The sequence below is a fragment of the Bombus impatiens genome, unplaced genomic scaffold (genome assembly GCF_000188095.3).
Source record: "Bombus impatiens unplaced genomic scaffold, BIMP_2.2 scf_0565, whole genome shotgun sequence".
NCBI classification, from domain to species: Eukaryota; Metazoa; Arthropoda; class Insecta; order Hymenoptera; family Apidae; genus Bombus; species Bombus impatiens.
The window spans coordinates 517,522-537,988 of NT_176984.1; the positions used below are offsets into that span (position 1 = coordinate 517,522).

General features: G+C 27.8%; 3 protein-coding genes and 1 long non-coding RNA gene across 12 annotated transcripts; 3 read left to right on the top strand and 1 right to left on the bottom strand.

Moving 5' to 3' along the window:
- The first annotated feature begins 4,731 nt into the window (after positions 1-4,731).
- Positions 4,732-5,585, top strand: LOC100749365. Its single transcript, XM_012388597.1, has 2 exons — positions 4,732-5,078; positions 5,195-5,585. The coding sequence occupies exons 1-2, from the start codon at positions 4,732-4,734 to the stop codon at positions 5,583-5,585; spliced, it is 738 nt and encodes a 245-aa protein (XP_012244020.1).
- Positions 5,586-7,564: 1,979 nt separating this feature from the next.
- Positions 7,565-10,040, bottom strand: LOC100748418 (tRNA selenocysteine 1-associated protein 1). 6 transcript variants are annotated; one of them, XM_012388621.3, is made up of 6 exons: positions 9,887-10,040; positions 9,122-9,207; positions 8,829-9,026; positions 8,401-8,723; positions 8,119-8,318; positions 7,645-7,769 (listed from the first exon to the last, which is right to left on the bottom strand). In XM_012388621.3, the coding sequence occupies exons 2-6, from the start codon at positions 9,161-9,163 to the stop codon at positions 7,645-7,647; spliced, it is 888 nt and encodes a 295-aa protein (XP_012244044.1). In that variant the 5' UTR covers positions 9,164-9,207; positions 9,887-10,040. The 6 variants fall into 6 exon arrangements, with proteins under 6 accessions (XP_012244047.1, XP_012244044.1, XP_012244045.1 ...); XM_012388622.3 differs by lacking the exon at positions 9,887-10,040 and adding an exon at positions 9,702-9,784; XM_003491488.4 differs by lacking the exon at positions 9,887-10,040 and adding an exon at positions 9,509-9,642.
- LOC112213272 lies at positions 9,205-10,355 on the top strand. Its single transcript, XR_002947168.2, has 2 exons — positions 9,205-9,722; positions 9,835-10,355. It is a non-coding gene; the product is annotated as an uncharacterized LOC112213272 (long non-coding RNA).
- A 3,108-nt stretch (positions 10,356-13,463) lies between these two features.
- LOC100748536 (ras-related protein Rab-35) lies at positions 13,464-20,169 on the top strand. 4 transcript variants are annotated; one of them, XM_033322149.1, is made up of 5 exons: positions 13,464-13,728; positions 13,968-14,256; positions 16,331-16,453; positions 16,662-17,086; positions 18,454-20,169. In XM_033322149.1, exons 2-5 carry the CDS (start codon positions 14,205-14,207, stop codon positions 18,580-18,582), a joined length of 729 nt encoding a protein of 242 aa, XP_033178040.1. In that variant the 5' UTR covers positions 13,464-13,728; positions 13,968-14,204; the 3' UTR covers positions 18,583-20,169. The 4 variants fall into 4 exon arrangements, with proteins under 4 accessions (XP_033178040.1, XP_033178041.1, XP_012244049.1 ...); XM_033322150.1 differs by having other exon boundaries at positions 13,464-13,641; XM_012388626.3 differs by lacking the exon at positions 16,331-16,453 and having other exon boundaries at positions 13,485-13,728.
- The last annotated feature ends 298 nt before the right edge of the window (positions 20,170-20,467 follow it).

Here is a 20,467-nt window from a genome sequence, read left to right on the forward strand (position 1 = left end):
TTGATATTCAAGGTCACAGTCAATTTTGCTGCAGCTTTATTTAACAACTTTTTTTAGCAAATGATGGTCATGACATTTATTTTGTATGCACTCTGTACATATTTGCATCATTATGATATTGTAATTTGATTTTAATTGTTTAATATATATACTTACCTGTTAATTCTCTATACTCCACGCTTGGCTTATAAGTATAGGATTAGTATCTGTGATGTTATTGCATACTTCTCATGCATTAGCAGGATAAGGTACACTTATGGGAGTTAAAGAACTAAGTATTTCATAATTTTGCCTTTATCATGTTCAACATCCAGGACACCTTCCACAATTATAGATAACTACAAAAGTATTTTACTCATTAAAATCAAATTTATCCCATTAGCAATAAAGAATAATGTGCGAAAATAGCAAATTTGCATTATTCAATAAATGGTATATTTTCCTTGTTTAGAAATATTACTATTGATAAGAAAAGTGCTTGTTCGAAGTTATTAGTACAAAAGTTAAAATAATTTTGTATAATTAGAAAATTAAAATAATAAGTAATAAGCAAGCAAGTAATAATAAATAAGCAAGAAAGTTTGTATTTAACTACTTTTCAAAGAAAGATTTGGTGAATTTGTAGAACCATTCCGTCCTTTCCGATTTCTATAATTTTTGAATATTTTGTAAAGTTCAACAGTTTGAACAACATTTTCGTACACGTGTAACGGAGTCGATTTCGCTTATTTTACAAGATATTCGCAAAAAAACTGCAGGTACCACTAGAGTGTATTTCTGTGTATAGTTGTGCGTCTGTGGCTGCGTATGCGTTAGTGTTGATTGTAAGCCATCGGCAGCTTATTTTTTATTTATAAACAAATATCTACAACATATATGCGAAACTGCAAGAATTGTCTCTTATAATTGACTTAAAAATGAATATCATCAACGTATTGGGTTTGGATTAATTTTCGTAATTCGGCCGCCACGAGTCTAGTAACGCTTGCGTGAAATAATAACAAATTAATTACAAAAATAACAGACCAATGAATAATTGATACTATTTTACGAAATAGAATAATCGTTATATTTCATGGCAGCCATCTGCTTCGCAGCGATATTGGAAAGTTTAATCCAAACTCAGACCCCACTCATTAATGATATTCACTTTTAATTGAATTATAACTTATAAAAAGACTGCATTTCTTACAGCTTTGTATATGCACGTTATGCACGGGGTCTTTACGCTCGTCTAACTCTCTTTTATAAACAGAAGATAAGCAGCCGGTAGTCGGTAACTCATACTAACGCATATGTTGTCACAGATGCACAACTACGAACAGAAATACTCTGTAGCGATACCTGTAGTTTTTTGCGAATATCTCGGAAATTAAGCGAGACCAACAGTAATATGTAAAAAGAACAATTGCTCAAAATGTTGATTTCTCAAAGTTCTACAAGTTCACCAAAGATTTGTTTATCTTGATTATAAATATATAAAATGATATACGAATTCATAGTAAACAAGTTTCTTTAAAAAGTGTAGTTTGAACTTCTTCAAATATAAAAATACAAATTTTAATTAAATTTTGTATAAAGAGATTTAAATTAATTTTGTATATTATGGTGCATAACATATACCTTTTCCTAATAATGTTAGGTTTTTATAATAATATATGTATATAAAATATATAAATATATACTTGAATATTAATGCTATATATATTTGTTTATTTATTTATTTTCTGTTAAAGGATTGATTTAAATTTGGCCAAGTTCATACACTGACAAGTTTTTCGGCTTTGAACAATAGCCTACCTGTGAGATACAAAAATCACATATACTATATACATTCAATACATATGTATTGTATATATTGGGTATATATGTTGATATATATTGGGATAGTAAAACTATCCCAAAGTAAAGTACAAAAGATCGATATATGAAAATATTTAAAAACCAAATATATTTAGAAATGTATATATGTATGAATTAATAATTATTATATATCCTTATTTATTTTTCGGCTTCACAACTTTAGAAAAGAACTTGGTTTACATATTTCTAGTTTTCACTCATCCCCTTACAGCTCCTAGAATATCCATCATAATCCGAAACACAACCACCCACATTCCCATGTCAAACATATATCCCCTTATACAGAGTGGTTGGTAACTGGTGGTACAAGCGGAAAGGGGGTGATTCTACGCGAAAAAAGAAGTCGAAAATATAGAATAAAAATTTTTCGTTTGAGGCTTTGTTTTCGAGAAAATCGACTTTGAATTTTCGCTCGGTACGCGTGCACTTTATCACGTCTCGTTTTAACGGATCTCACTGTAAATCGTTATCTCGATGGAAAAATTAAAAAAAAAATTAGAAAAAAAATTTTTATTCTATATTTTCGACTTCTTTTTTCGCGTAGAATCACCCCCTTTCCGCTTGTACCACCAGTTACCAACCACTCTGTATAAGGGGATATATGTTTGACATGGGAATGTGGGTGGTTGTGTTTCGGATTATGATGGATATTCTAGGAGCTGTAAGGGGATGAGTGAAAACTAGAAATATGTAAACCAAGTTCTTTTCTAAAGTTGTGAAGCCGAAAAATAAATAAGGGACAGTCAACAGCGGCGATTAGGCCCTCGCGACACTAGTGATAGTGGTCTTAGGTTCGATAACGAATCCACGGTCAACGGGAGGATGGATATGCTTGCTCTAACTCAAACGTGTACTGATCGTAAGGAGCTATTCCCTTCCTCGATGAGGTCTCAGTCAGGAATGCCTCTTCGTCCCAACGATGCCACCGAGATAAACTCTGGTGGGGTATCTAAGTACCCAAGATCCTCGGATCGACGTCGCTGTCGATTGTTCAATTTGGGACAGAAGCTGCCTGTCCGCTTGCAAAACATCTTAATTGCCGAAAAACCCAGGTTTTATAGCGGGTCCTCGGGCTGCCGGGACTTGTGCTGTGTACGTGCCTCAACCTCAGGTATTACTTGTCCTAAGGAACTGTTAGCATGTTTTACTGTCCGATACCTCTATAGGTAGTTCCTTCAATGAGGGTCATAACACCGCTCCGCACCTTTGTTAGACGGAGCGCCCGTCCCGTTGGGCGACAGGCTGTCGCCCCGAGCCAAAGCTCACCGTCACTAATCCCGGACGGTTACCATCGGCTTGGATGACTGCGTATATCCACAAAGCTACAGATTACATATATATGTCAGAGAAGCGTCAGTAATAGAGTTGTGGGCGTTTGCTAGACCTCTCTTGGAGCTGGCCAGGGTCGTGTTATAACGAAGATACGGCCTGATACAACGGGTATGAACACTACCGATTCGACAGTCAACAGCGGCGATTAGGCCCTCGCGACACTAGTGATAGTGGTCTTAGGTTCGATAACGAATCCACGGTCAACGGGAGGATGGATATGCTTGCTCTAACTCAAACGTGTACTGATCGTAAGGAGCTATTCCCTTCCTCGATGAGGTCTCAGTCAGGAATGCCTCTTCGTCCCAACGATGCCACCGAGATAAACTCTGGTGGGGTGTCTAAGTACCCAAGATCCTCGGATCGACGTCGCTGTCGATTGGTCAATTTGGGACAGGAGCTGCCTGTCCGTTTGCAAAACGTCTTAATTGCCGAAAAACTCAGGTTTTATAGCGGGTCCTCGGGCTACCGGGACTTGTGCTGTGTACGTGCCTCAACCTCAGGTATTACTTGTCCTAAGGAACTGTTAGCATGTTTTACTGTCCGATACCTCTATAGGTAGTTCCTTCAATGAGGGTCATAACACCGCTCCGCACCTTTGTTAGACGGAGCGCCCGTCCCGTTGACCGCGGCTACGTTGGCAGCGACAGGCTGTCGCCCCGAGCCAAAGCTCACCGTCACTAATCCCGGACGGTTACCATCGGCTTGGATAACTGCGATTGTTTCATTACGGCTATAGTAGACTCTAGATTACAATGTTAGGAGGTTATCCTGAAGTTCCAGAGGGGCCCCGGCGTCCTTTCGTCTCCGACATATACATATATCTTTATTTCTCTTAACCTATATATCCTATACTTAACCTATCTATTATCACATATTTCTCTTTGGCTTGCAATCACTTCAGTAGCTATATTCTTACGCCTTTTCTCCTAAACTCTTAACCAGTTTTTCATTGTTTCGTTAACTCTACTTTCTGCCGTATTCTTTTCTCTTAGTAAACTAAAATCTAATCTATAGTTGTCTTTTAATAACTGCTTCAACGTACCCATCTCTAAATTACGTAAAATATATTTTCTTTTTTCTTCTGCCAACCAATAATTGTTTTCCTCTTTCACATTTCCGCATCTTGCCCTTGCCATTAGCCTCTTGCTGCCTTCTCTTCCTTCCTTTCCCGGATATTTCGCTTTGTCCGCTGTTCTTATGTATTTGTATTTACTATTATATTTGGCGTTCCAGATTTTATTATATCACAATTGGCCTTGCAACTCTTTGATCTTTTCTGTCAGAACTTTTATTAACCCCTTCCCGTACTTTATCGAGTCAGACTCGCGATGAAGATTTTGGCCCAAACATGAATATCGCGACCAGATACTTGGGCCAAACGTAAACATAACAAGCCGAGCTCGCGGACTGTTTTTTGCCCGTTACGATCGTGACTGAATGTTAGTTCCTGTCAGTACCTCATAACAGTTAGTCACAATTCTTATCGTTACTGTTACGAAACAGTTCAATTATTAAAATTTAAGAAACCCCTTCAAAATGGAAGATACAAAAGTGTTAAATGAAGACAGTGACAACGAATCCTCTGATAGTAACGTGATTATACCAGTCGCAAAGCGTGTAAGGTGTATGATTATACATGAGAGTAGCGAAGAGGAAAGTACGACACGACAATCATGGATTTGGCAAAAAGTAAAAAACACACCAATAGTTCGGAAGTATTCTGATCATCATGGAATAAAAGCGTCTGTCTTAAATAATGTAAGCGACAATCCAAGAATACTAAACCTGTTCTTTATTACATTTGATAACAAGTTTTGGGAAATCCTGGTTACGGAAACAAATCGCTTCGCAGATCAGACAATACACGACGAGCTTAAAAAACGGTATGTGGATGACACTTGGTATTCTGTCACTTTAGACGAAATCAAGGCACTTATGTACTATGTATTTTGATGGATCAAGTAAAAAAATCAAATATTCAACTTTATTGGACTAAAAGAGCTGTATTAGAAACGCCAATATTTAGGCAAACGATGCCTTTTATGAGATTTTTACATTTTTCCGACAATGAAACTGATGATAGTAAAGACCGACTTCGCAAGATAAGACCTGTAATTAATTTTTGGAATCAAAAATTTAAAGAAATTTACACACCCAATGAATATGTTAGCATAGATGAATCCTTGATGAAATATAAAGGGCGTTCAGCGTACAAACAGTTCAATCTGTCAAAAAAAGCTCGGTTTGGAATAAAAATTTACAAGTTGTGCGAGGCAACTACCGGTTTCTGTCATGGTTGTAAAATATATACCGACGATAGTGCGTCGGAGAACGTTGTGATAGAGTTGTCAAAGTCTAATAAACGAAGGATATACTTTATTCTTGGATAACCGGTACTCTTCACCCAACCTGTTTCTAAAATTACATCAGCAAAAGACAAACGTTATCGAGACCGTACGCAAGAACAGAAAAAATATACCACAAGACTTAGAAAAGCATATTTTGAAGAAAGGAGAATTTGTGTGGAGATCTTGTAATAATTTGATAGCTCTGCGATGGAAGAACAAGCGCGACGTTTATATGCTCTCCACAAAACACAGAACTATAGAGATGGTCGAGCAATCAACCAAACAATTACAGAAAGTAATGAAACCGAAATGTATCGTGGAATATAACAAGGGTATGGGTCCAGTTGATCATCAAGATCAGATATTAGCCTGTTTGCCAATAATGAGAAAAGTCATGAAAGGATACCGGAAGCTTTTCTTTTACATATCAGATATGGCTTTGTTCAATACCTATATTATGCAGAAAACAATTTAGAGTCGAAAACGGGAGACTTGTGTTGATTACCGTGTAAATATAGCGGAGGCAATTTTACAAATTGTTAAATTATTGAATTACAAAATGCGTGGGAAATCATCAGTTGAAACACCTCTTCGACTCCAAGCTCAATATTGGGCTCATTTCCCCAAAAATATAGATCCGACACCTCGGAATAAGCATCCAACAAGGACGTGCAAAGTCTGCTATAAACATAAAATTCGAAGCGCAACGAAGTGGGAATGCGCGAAATATAAAGTGGCTTTACATTTGCCAGAATGTTTTAAAAGGTATCGTACCATGGAGGATTTGTAGAGTTTTACGTATTTCCTTTTTAGATATTCATTCAGTTTTATGATTAAATTTTATATAATTTTAAATAATTTTATGACAAAATATAATAAATTTATAATATCTATAAAAGTAAAAGCATAAGAGTTTACTTCCTCAACAGCATTATCGCGTAAAATTGACTATACCACTGGTATCGCGGGCATCTACATTTCGGTTCGTATTGCGACTGTTTACGAGCATCAGTCTGGTCTGTTTAGCGCGCGTCGATGTCTACCGCTTGGGCCCGAGTTTCGTCGAACTAAATGGCACGGGAAGGGGTTAAATAAACTTCCCGCTGCCTCAGACTTCTCACACTTTAGATAGCTGTAGTCGTTTCTCCAGAAGTATTCTTTCTCTTTTTCTGCTATTTTTTGTTTCTCCTATTGCTCTTTCTTTTTCTTTCAGGCATTGTCTAACGAACACTCTACCTACACCCTTTCTAATAACCTCTTCATATCTCAGAGCTCATTCCCTTGTTTCAATTTTCTCTCTCTCTCACACTTAGTTTCTTCTAATATTATATACTCGGGTGTGCAGTAATCTAAATGTAAGCACTACTTCAGCGATTTATTAAGCGATCAAACATAAGCAATCTTCTTTTGAAATCATCCTTAAACTTTCTTACTTGTATTCCCCAAACTTGTCTCATTGGTACCTTTGCATTCTTTACACGATCTGTGATAAGGCTAAACATAACCCCAAATTGGAGAAAAGAACGCACGCCTAAATGCATAAACTCCCCTGGACGAATGTATTGAAAAAGAGATAAATCCGAGCAATTTCTGGAATACACCTCTCTGGATAGTGTTCGCCACAAGGACCCGAAATAGCGAACATTAAATGTAGACATCTCTCTTTTGACATATACAGAGCATTTATTTTATTTTAATACAGTGAAATATCTTTTGAGAAAATAATTTTACGAAAAAGATGTTTTAACATTTCTACATCTAAATTCAGATCATTTAGATCATAGATCATTTTAGAATTCTAATATCTCAAATGATATGAACTTAGTGAAAAATATATTTAAGTATTATAAAAGTACTGAAATTTTCTGTTAGACAAATAAGTTTCGTTTTGAATTTTAAAATATTGAATTCTATGATATGAGGTTACAAATTACATTAGAACAGCATAGTATAGCGCTCATATATTAATAACAATCGATCGCGTTTATAATAAAATAGAAATAAATTTCGTTTTACAAGCTTATATTGCAAGTTATACATTTATTTATATCACCAATAAAAATACATAGTGTGTATGTTGTACAAGTATAGCAAAAAAGTTTTAATAACATAATTCTAAGGTATCACATGGTATCCATTTTGAACTTTCTAATGCATCCCACAAGTTATAATCTTGTTCTATTATTTCTCTATTAAGTTTATCGATGTCTATGGGAACAGAATGTTCTATAAATAAAAAAAAAATTATGTTTACTATATTATAGTAAAATAATATATATAGTAATAGAAAATATTATAGTAAAAATTTCCAAGTATATTTTATGTTTCGTGAGTTTAAAAAATTAAAAAATATACTTATAATAATATAAATTATTTTTTGTTGAAAATTAAACTAAATTTTTTTGTTTAGAGAACAAAAGCATAAAACTAAGTAAACTTTTTTAGATTATACATTAAATATTATTCACTAAATAAAGCATATCGTCAATGATATTAATCAGAACAAGGTTAATGCTATGTTAAGTATTTATCAATGAAATGATATTGCTATATCTATAAAAGATGTGTTTCATACCAATTAATTCCAATTCATCTTCTTCAGGTTTTTGATCAGATATATAGCTATTATATCCATCTGATGTAGGTTCACTTTCATAATAACCTTGTTGCCATGCACTGTAACTGTTCCAGTAAGATGATGTGTCATAGTAATTGTAAGCATCTGAATTTAAATTTGATGGTGTATATTCTGATGATGATTGTGGAGGTGTTGACCTGAAGAATAGGAAATTTATTTATTGATACTATATTATAATTTATGTTTTATAGATAAAAAATTAAAGTATTATTTGCACACCCTGATAATTTATTCCAAGGCCTTGGAACAGCATTGCAAATTTTTAATGATTTTGTTCCTAATCCTCTATATCCATTCATAGTAACTAAACTATTCTTCTGCTCTTCTTCATTAGCAAATCTGACAAAACCATATCCTTTACTAAATCCAGAACTGTCTAAAATTACTTTTGCTGTTCTAATTGAATTATATTTAGCAGCAAATGCTCTATATAAAGAATAATCATCTACATCTGTTGATAAATCTCCAACCCAAATACTAAATTCTCTTTCTGTTGTTGGTTTTCCTGTGGTACTAGCATGATTTAATCGGAATCTTACAGCCTAAAATATAGAAGGCATAAAAGTTCAAACTGATGCATATATTAATATAAATGAAGATATAATAATTTATCAAAAATATTGCATTAAAAATTTTTAAATCCTTACTGGATTTGAACCAGGTATCACTTTGCCATTTAATTTATGCATTGCATCAAGTGCCATTTCGTCAGTTGGAAAATGTACAAAGCAATAACCTGCAGGTTCACCAGTGTAACGGTTTCTCATTACTTTAACTGTTTGTGGTTGTTCTCCCATTTTATGAAAAGCATTCATTATAAAACTTTCTGTCATATATGGTTCTAACTAAAACAAAATATACTTTCAACTTCATTGTAAAACATAGATACAAAATATAAAAAATATATTTTTGTATAAAATAATAAGTAGTCTTTACTTACGCCACCCATCCATAATTGACATAATACCATAGGTCCAGACATTTTCTTGTTTATAATTGTTTAAAACAGAAAAATCTCGTAAAATTCTGCAATGAAACAAAACAATTCATAATTTTCATCACTTAAATGATAGCTATCCAGTTTATCTATTTTTATACAAATAGGATTAATATTATATTTATGTATTTAATTTTATGCTGTAATCTCGTTAGTGTACTATCAATTATTATGAACATAATATAATGCATATGTATAAGACGTAATGTTTTATTAAAGTTGTTTACTATAAGAAGAGGTTAGAATCTAGATAAATTAACTCCTGTCTAAATTTGGATTCATTTAAACTAATATAAATTTAAGTAAAAAGATGTTATGTTATGAACTTACTGTTTTCATTAGATTTCTACTTTAGTAACTATTACTTTGTATTAATTAATATAATAATGATTATGTAAACTGTAATTATTTAAAATAAATTTTGCTCTCTTTATCGTCAAGTAAGTATACTTGTAATGGTTATTCAGTTTCACTGTTTCTATATAAAATAATTAACAAACATTACTTATCATTTGAATACTACTTATGTAGTATTCACCAGATGGTATGTAAGTAAGATAGTAAATAAGGAACATAAAGAGTAAAGTAACGAACATTGCTAGTTAGCGTCTAACCTCAAACCAATCACGACTATAATTTTAAATGTCAACTTTTAGGAAAACTATTTTGAAAAAATTAAAATTTCTAAAAATATGGTGGTATAATTACTTATAACAATAATTTTTATGGAATTAATCCTTGCATCTCATCTTGTTTCAACATATAAAAGCTACTTTAGGTACAGTACTTGAAATGTTAAGACATGTTAAGACATAATTTGAATTGAATAATTGCGAGAAAGCTCTGTAGTAATTGATTTTTGTATAATAATTGCAATTTGTTAACAATTGTAATAATAATGAATGTCAAAATTGAAATTTCATATTTATATACAAAAAATTATTTATAATTACTCTAATGATATGATGATCAACTAAGAAAAATTATTTATCAAAGTATTGAAGTTTTCACAGTCAAGAAATTGGGTTAATAACTTTTTTGCCTCAAAAAAATAAAACATTTTTCATAATGTAATCCATATATTGCCTATGAAATAGCAAAAAATAATGGATTTCAATGGGATTTTGATTAAAACTATTGGAACATTTTTGTTAATAAATATATTTTTGTAAGAAACAATGAGAATTTATTTATATGTCTATATACCTAGCTTTTTCATATTATTTCCCTGAATGACTCATTTAAATTTCATGAAGAAATTATTCCAAAATAGATGTATTGTATCACTAATAACTTTGCTTGGCTTGAAAATATATCCATTTTTTTATTTCTAAATAGTTCATACTGTGACTTAGACCATATGAATTTCATTACATTAACATATATGGTATCATGTTTGATATTAATGACATAGTTATCTAGAATGGATAAATGCTATTGAGAGAGAAAATGTATATGTGGATGTTTTGTTTTAAAATCGAAAGTTTGGCTAATAGTTTCTATTTCTCTATAATGTAAATTTATACTTTCCAATATCAATTTGTAACTTAATTGTAAAAATAAGTGTATATTGCAAACAAAATTATTTTTATTTGAATATTTTTTAGTCTTTATGATGATTTTGCATGTATTCAAATGTAACAGTTTAGAAAAAATGTTCAAATTATTGTCCTATAATATCAATGTAGTTTTAAACTTAACTTATTTATCAAATTTAAATTAACAAATTTTAACATATATCACTTTTCAAACAAATAGGTGTATCAAGAACTTCATGTAAGAACTATACATAAGATCTACAACTTTTCTGCCACAGAAGACTTAGAGTTTACACACAGACATAGATCAAATCTAAGCATATTACAGATAAGTAAGAACATTTATTTTGATTACTGCTTTGGTCATAGATAATATTGGCCATAATAGAGAAATAGAGAGAAATAGAGAGCTAAGAGAACAGTGCATGACAAATGTAAATCCAGTAAATATTTTTTTTTATGAAAATATTTAAAACAAAATAAAAATCATATGAAGAATCTTTATTGAGAGTTTTATAGAAAAGAAAAGATGACTTAAGTGATATAAGAACAAATTTTGTACTATCAAATCTTATTTAAATACTCATTAAACTTGACAGACTAATATTCAAATCATAAGTTTAAATATATTTACAAATACTAATATTCCAATATTTAGAAATATGTATATAGAGTATCCCGTGTAAGTAGGATAAACTACATTTCTGAAACTGTAAAAGCAAGAAAAAATTTTCATTGGACAAAATTAGATAGTTTGAACAATATATGACCTGGTATATATATTCATCTTGAAAGTGATGCCATTTTAGAGATTTTAAGATCATTTCTATTCTTTTAAATAGACATAACTTTTTGTATAAGTATATTAATTGATGTGTCTTTTAATCTTCTATATAATACAAAGGTATTAGAAAACTTGTGTCCAAAAATGTTTAGTTTAAAAGATATTTTAATTTTAATTTAAATTGAGTATGAAAGATAAAAGAAACATAAACATAAAATACTGTCTTCCCTTGTCCTTCATATGGTAAGTTTTACAAGATTAAAGTTAAAATATCTTTTAAACTAGTTAATTTTCTACTTCTATATTAATACTTTTCTAATAGAGAATATAAGGTTCCATCGATTAATGTATGTAAAATTTTATAATTTTTTATTTTAAAAAGATGTGATTTTTATACATATATTCAAAATGCTACCAGTTTTATAGTAGACATCTACACTAGATCATAAATAATTTTTAATTTTGTCTAATTCTTTCCCATCTTCTATGTTTCAGGACTATAGTTTATCTTAAATAATATGGGATGTCCCCCGGATAGATTGCAGAATTTACAATTATAGAAAAACATGTTGTTATAATTTGTTTTATGTTTTCAAATTTGATACAACTTATTACTGTCATAATGTTAGTATTTGGTAAGAATACCATTTCTGTTGTATAAAAAAAATTTTATTACATTCTTGATTGTGTAAATAATTTTATGAGTCCCAACTAATCACTTAATTGTTTATATCACCATTAATTTTATAGCAAAGCGATTTTTTTTATGTAAATATTATCATCACAGTCAACTTTTTCTTTAATGATACAAAAGTTTAAAGTTTTGATACATTATTAATAGTTTCATTAAGAATAATAATAATTTATCAGAACCTATACTTATGTATACAGAAATACAAATATACAAAAAGTTTAGTAAGATAAGTTACTAAATTATAATATATATATATATAACTTCCTGTTCTTAATAATCTTTCCTTAAACAATAAATACATTCAATATTTATGTTACAAAAGCAATTTCTACTAAATCCATCTTGAAACTGTGATATAAATACACAAACATAGAATTTTTTATGAATATATTATATGTGCTATACAAATCTCTTAAAAATTTTGTTGATATTGCAAGTATTACAATGTATGACAATTGCAAGTATTACAGTAGAATTTGAAACCAATCCAGAAATGTATATAGAAGTTGCAAGGCATTTATTGTAAATATTCATTTAATAAAGAATTAATATACAGCATGAATAGTAGTCTTAAACAATAATTACCACTAAAGATTATACATGATGTCTTGTTTTCTTATGTTTATAAAAATTACATAGCTTTCTTAATAAATATAAGCTTCATAGGATAATTATAATCTACCCAGATACTTGATATATAAGTTATTTGTTCTTTTCTATATTTCCTTTTCCAGAAAAATTGTAATAGTTGTGTACGAAAGAGTTAGAATTTGTACATCTTAAGTAAGGATAAGAATAATACAATAATAAGTAATACTTTGGGATAACCTCCAATTAGGTGAGTCCTTAAGAAAACTACATTTTACTTCTGCATATGCATATATAAATTATTAACAAATTTTGTACAGAATATTCTCCTATTTATACTAAATATTTAGGACATTGTAATAAAGATTTATTACGTTACATTAAAAATATTAAAAAGTCGCTGGAGAGATTAGAGTTATAAAGACTACATAACAAACATTTTTCTATTTTTCTATAAGCTATCATATAAATTAGCAAACTGAACAGTTTAATGTTTATTTACACATTTGTAAAAAATATTACAATTTTCTGAAGTCACCGACATCTTTGCAATATTACTCCGTAAGGTTAAGAAAAAAATAATAAAGAATAAAAGAAATAATAAGTAAGAATAAGATGGAAAAGGAGAAGGGGAAATAGAGCAAGAGAATCATTACGAATATCTAGTAAATTCTTATATTTTAAATTATCCATACCAGGTTTTCTTTAATATCATACATGCATATATATATATACACATACATATACATACATATACGTGTACATATATAGTCGTAGTATAATGAGAATTTATAATAGTAAAGGATGAAATAGTGCCATAGACATGTAGTTACGAATGATATAGATAAATCATGTTCATGTATGTACACATATAGTGTTCCGACATTTGCTATATCTTTACAAATGAAATACTTGTCTTTTAATTGAATAGTAAAGCAAAATTGTGGTTTGTAATTTATTTAATATTTTGAGATCTTTTACTTTTTTGTTAAAAAAATATGTGCCTACATAAATATTTCTGAAAACTTTCTTCTTCATTAACTTTAATGATAATTATTACTAAATACATTTATATTTCTTTTCTTTCATAAAAATATGGCTTTTGAAATAAATAAAATGTACTAATTATTATTTTAAATTAATGTGAAATAGTTATCATTGTTAACGAATATAATTTTTCCTCAGTGGTGATAATGAATTGTGATATCACGGCAAATAAACATGGCGCTTATTTGATACCGGAGTCTTTTACTTGGACTAAGCCGCAAACGTTGTTTCAATTTATATCAAGTTAGCAATTTCATTTTCCGCATTTTTTCATAGATAATTCAAACTATTTACGATACGGTGAATGTATCGTCTATATTTCGAACTGTTTTTACGAGGAAACGTTTGATAGACCTGAACGTCATACATGTCAAAATGGCCCGGGAATATGATCATTTATTTAAGCTTCTAATAATAGGAGATAGTGGTAAGTGCACAAATTTTCATTGCTGTTAAATATATTCAATAATAAACAAATATAATTGTACGGTATGATAAGTTAAAAATTATACAGAAGAATATAATGCTATTTATATTTTTAATAAAAAATAGACAACATACATTTATCATAATCAAAATTAGGAGAAAATTATATTTCATATGATAATAACAAAAGAAGAAATTTTCATTCAGGAAATTTTTACTTTTCTAAAACTTCATTAAAATTTGCTATTTACAAGTGATTTTCTTTTTAATGTACAATTAAAAATATACATAAGATTTCTTAGAATTGTATAATTAATATTATTAAGTAAATTAGTAATTTATATGTATTTATATTATGTTACAAGTAATTATAATGAACAAGTTCGTAATCTTTACCGTGTAACAGTCTTTGAAACTTTTGGATATATTATTATATTCCAAAATATTTTGACAATCTCAAAAAATGCTTTAATATTCAATATTGAATGCAGTTTTGTAAAACTTTGATGTTATAATAATATAATAAGATATAGATAATAAAATAGAATGAAGTGTTATTGTGTACTTAACATAAATGAGTCATTAAAATTCCTTTTTAATGAAGACAATAGAAATATTTTTCCTATATATTTTTCCTATTTATTTTATTAAATTAAAAATTTTTAAGGATATTATTATAAGAACTAAGCTAATATTTTGTTTAAGATATTATGATATAGCTTATTACTAAGTATTTGAAAATATACAGTTTTAATGAATTTACAAAATTAATGTAAATCTTCCAATTATTTCATTATTTAATGAAAAGAACTATTTTTTGTTACATTTACATAATTTATATTTATATTTTTTCATTTTATTAAGTTTGTTAACTTAATTTTGATTAGTGATAGCAGATTATGTTCAATGTTATGATTTTATTATTAGTTTATCGTACTGATGGTTCCTCCATTTGAAGAATTATCTTGAAGACTATAATATCAATAATATACGTATATGCAAAGTAAAATAAATGTATATATTATATATTCTCTTATTGTAATACATATTTGATTTTAACTAACAAGAAGAAACAATGATATAATTATTAGTTTAGTCATCAACTTTCTTTTTCTAATTTGAGATGAATCTAACAAATCTGAATATTCATATACACATTTTATTTGAAAACATGTTTAGCATCATAATTTCAATAAATGAAAATGTGCCTATCATTAACTAACATCATATAATATTTCATTTCAGTAAAGCAATAATATATTATGTCTTACTTAAAATTTTATATATTATTATTTGAACTGGTATTAGTAATTAATGTTTGAATTAATATATTAATTGAATTTTTTCTTATTTTAAATATTTTTTTACTTTTTCAAAATATTATAATATCAATCCTTATCTTAGAGTTTCATAAAGTTTTGTAATTTAAGGAGTGTCATTCTGTAAATGTTGATTCTTTCAAAAATAGTAAATACAGAATTCAAATGAAGTATTTTGTTACAATGTTTAAAGAATCACCCATAATATTCTTCCATCGGGCATAATATTAAATACAAATTATTTGATATTACAGACGTAATTAAACATAATTAAATGTAAGCTAAGATTATACTATATTACATACTAAGATTATATTAAGATTATTATAAATTGATTAAACAAATGATTTATATAAAATATCCTTGGATAAATGTTACAATTTATTTTTTCCAATATTACTAAATGTAATATAACATATAATGTATATGTTTTTTATTATTTGCTTGTTTAGACATTACTTTTTCAGTTATTTAAAATGCTATTTATTTAAAATTTAACTAATTTTATTATGTTACATTAGGAAAATTATTAATTTTTCTAAATTGATCGAACACTATGGTTTATAAATATATTTTTTTTGTTGTTTTTTTGTCATTGGAATTATTGTTGGTTATATATATTATTTCTAATATGTTTTTAAAGAATGAATATCATTTACATTTATACTATAGATATCGTATCTGTCTATTACTAAATTGTGTGTTTATTTTTTACCACATCTTTATAATTACACAAAATAAAAATAAATGTTTTAGGTAATGTTGAAGGAAACTATTTGAAAAATGAAGTACTTCCTGATGGATTGATTAAAGATACTCCATTAATAATATTAAAGATTGTAATATATAATAATAAGGCAAAGAAAGTCACTACATTTAGTAAGCTTTGAGAAACTAATTTGTATCACTTTAGCTAGGGCTTTCTCTATTATATAAAACTTATTTTTGTTAATAATAGTTATGTTTTATTTATCATCTATCAGATTATAATAATCTATATTTATTATATTACATAAACATATTTGTATTTATATGAGCTGCATTTGTTAAATTATATTCAACATTTCTTTTTCATTTTTTGTTTAAGGAGTAGGTAAAAGTTCTCTGCTATTACGATTTGCTGACAATACTTTTAATGGCAGTTACATAACGACAATAGGAGTGGATTTTAAAATTCAAACTGTGGATATAGATGGTGAGAGAGTAAAGCTCCAAATTTGGGATACAGCTGGACAAGAACGTTTTCGGACAATAACTTCAACTTACTACAGGGGAACACATGGTGTTATAGTTGTGTATGATGTGACCAGTGGTGATTCTTTTGCTAATGTTAAAAGATGGTTACATGAAATCGAACAAAATTGTGATGTGGTCAACAGGGTACTTGTAGGAAATAAAAATGATGCACCTAATGAAAAGGTGGTATTAACAGAAGATGCACAAAGATTTGCTAATCAAATGGGAATTCAGTTATTTGAAACTTCTGCTAAAGACAATATAAATGTGCAAGAAGTAAGTATGATACAGTATACATATATCTATGATTCATGTTACAACATGTTTTCATAAATAATAATTTGTAAGATAATAATTTGTATTTGATATAATTAAATGTATTTATATATATATTTTATATTTATTATTAGTGATTGATTATTTCAATGTTGTTTACAGTTTTTTAAATGCCACTATATGATAACCTATCTTTTGAAATTAATGATTATATTTTTAAATAAGAATATGAACATATTTTAACAATATGGCAATTGCATATATTATTCAGAAACTTATAGACTTTTTGTCTATTTTTCTAACAAATTTTATAAAATAATTTTTCTTTTTGATTTTCATACGATGATTTTCTTATGATATTATCTCTTAGTAATTTATATTTTTCATTATCTTTTTTTACTATTAGATTTATCAGATTTAAATAGTGTTTGTTACTGTTACACTAACAGTTGTATTTGTTATGCTACACATATTTTACTACATTGTCTTCATTTATGTAGATATATGAAGACGTAGTATCTATCAGTTTCATATTCTGCATATTTTATATTTTTTGTTATAATACGAAATATTCAATAAGACCAACAAAGTTTGTCATTATAATATTATTAAAATGCATAATATTATTTTAAACAAGAAATGTTGTATACATCATGGTCTTTTTTCTTGAGCTATAGAAAGTGTATTGATATAAACTACAAATAATTAGGCACTTTCCTATTATTTAACTTTTATTTAATTATTTATGTAAAATTTTGTAAAGTTGTGTTTGATGTCGAAACATTGGTTTGTTTTATATATATTGTTAGAAATTATTATTTTCTGTCCTTATGTACACAAGTATATATACTTCATTGAATATCGATATTTAAAAATTATATACCAAGGAAATTTACTCCATATATGTACCAAATTTCAAACCAATCAATTATTTAATAAAATTATTTTTTTAGAAAATTATATCAAATATCACAATGAAGGAGTAATTTTAAAAAATATACACTTAATATTTTAGATTAATACAAATCAAATTGCTGCTTATTTATTTTTAATCTGTTATATTAGTTTTATACAGCCATCTTTTCCTTTCTGTGAAAATGATTATATTTCTATTAAATTTTATTTCTGTAAGAAAGATTATATCATTTTTTTATTTTATGGAGTATTATAGAACTAATATTTTTAAAAACTAAACTTCAAAGAAACAAATTTTTTTCTGCATTTCTGATTTGTGTTTGCTATTAAAGAGATTTTTTTTTTATAAAGGTAATGTAGGACTTCTAATGTAGTACTAAATAAATAAATAAATAAATATGTTAAATTTGACAGTGACATAACTTTAATTTATATTAATTTGTTGCATTTAGATGTTTATGGCTATAACACGGCAAGTATTAAGAACCAAAAAGGAAAGGAAGGAACGACAAGCTATACAAACCAGTGAAACAGTCAATTTAAGAAAAAGCACAAAACAGCATAAAAAAAAGTGTTGTTAACAGAATTGTATAAGCATGCAATCTGTTCTTAATACCATTTAATAGAGTAATAAAAATGAAACAAAACTAAAACAGAGAGCATGCTATAGCAACAAAATGATCATGTAATGTAATGCCAACGTTTTTTAAAACTATTAAGTTTTGTATCTAAATTACAACATCGAAGATTGTATTCTCATAGAAATATACTTTGATGCTAGTAATGTTCAATATACATAGGATGCAAATGTTATGAGTGTGTAGTGTTTATTTAGTAAAAGTAACTTTGTAAGTAACACACTTTTCAACAAGCTGCATATTTTGAATGTGGCATTAGGAACATAAAGGCCTATTTATATTGTACAATTTACAATTTACAAAAAATTAGCACAAAAAAGAAAAATGAATTAAATTATATACACAGCTGCTTCTTATCCATTCTTTTTACTGCAAAATATTATTTATAAAGAAAAGTGGTATAAAATAGAAGATAAAGGAATATATTGTACAAAGCTCAATCTAAATTTATTGAATAAAATGAAAAAACGTAAAATAATGTATGTGAGATTTGAATGATTATGGATAAATTTTTCTTAATAAGTTACCATAATGTGAATTCAACATAGATAAGGCATGCTATTTAATAAAGAGAAGACGATCTATCTTCATCAGCAGGTTCAGGTAATTTTGTGCATATTCATTGTACAAAGTTCCTGTAGTTTGATGACGCTTTAGAATGGACTTTACAAATCAAATTGAAATAAACAGTAATATATTTACGGTATAACAGAGGCAAGCTGTTTAATTGATGAAGGAAAGGTTACACTGTGTCAATTTAAATATTATAAATTCAATTAAAATATAAACACAGACTATTCATTATTTGAAAACTGAATTAACAAATTGAAAAAAATTAAAACTATTTATTTTTCAATATGAATATATGTTGTAGACTTGAATTCTGTAAAGTATATCTTGCAATATGTTAATACAATACTATTAGCATTTGTGAAATTTTTATTTTTATGAACTTGATTCAAATAATTAATTTTTTAAATAATATGAACTGAAATTTTTATTTTGTTTGCAATCAGTTTCATTGTTGAAACTATTATAAGTGTTTCCATTATCATAATAATTAAAGTAAAAATTATTAGCAAATTTTTTAAGTATGTATTACATATAAACAATTAAAATTAACATTTTGTAATTATTGAAAAGACAAACTTCTGAACACGTAATAATTTGCCAAGTTTGATAATAAATGTGATTGACATATTATATGTGCTATAATAACACAATAAACATATTTTATCATCTGTGATAATAGTTAGGATACTTATCTAGCTGCCGCTGTAATACCGTTAAAAACAGCTCCGTAAATTATTGTAATTGATATTACAAATTTTTGGTCAAAATAACATATCTTTCAAATGAGGGAATGAAGCGGCATCCTATAATATGTAAATATTCTACTTGCCAGTTTTAGTGGCATATTACAAATATTCCAATCAAGCATATTCAATATTGTTTACTGTTATACAGTTATAACATTGTAATATGAATTATTATATACTTTAAAATATAAATAAATAGAATCTACGTGTATATGTGTGTGTGTGTGAATATACTTCATATTTTTTTTAGATTATTTATTACCTCTCCCATTTTTATTCACATTTAAATTCTATGACAATTATAAATTAAAGTATTGGATATCATGCATTTTTATATACTTTTTTGTTTTCAGCAATTATAGACATAAATATAATATTGCAAAAATGTTTATAAAAAAATAAAAATCTGTTCGCAAAAATTATTGTTATTAAGTAGTTACTATTAAGGTGTAAAAATTAACAAGAAATATGAACAAGTTTAAATATATTTGTCATGACTAAATCAATTT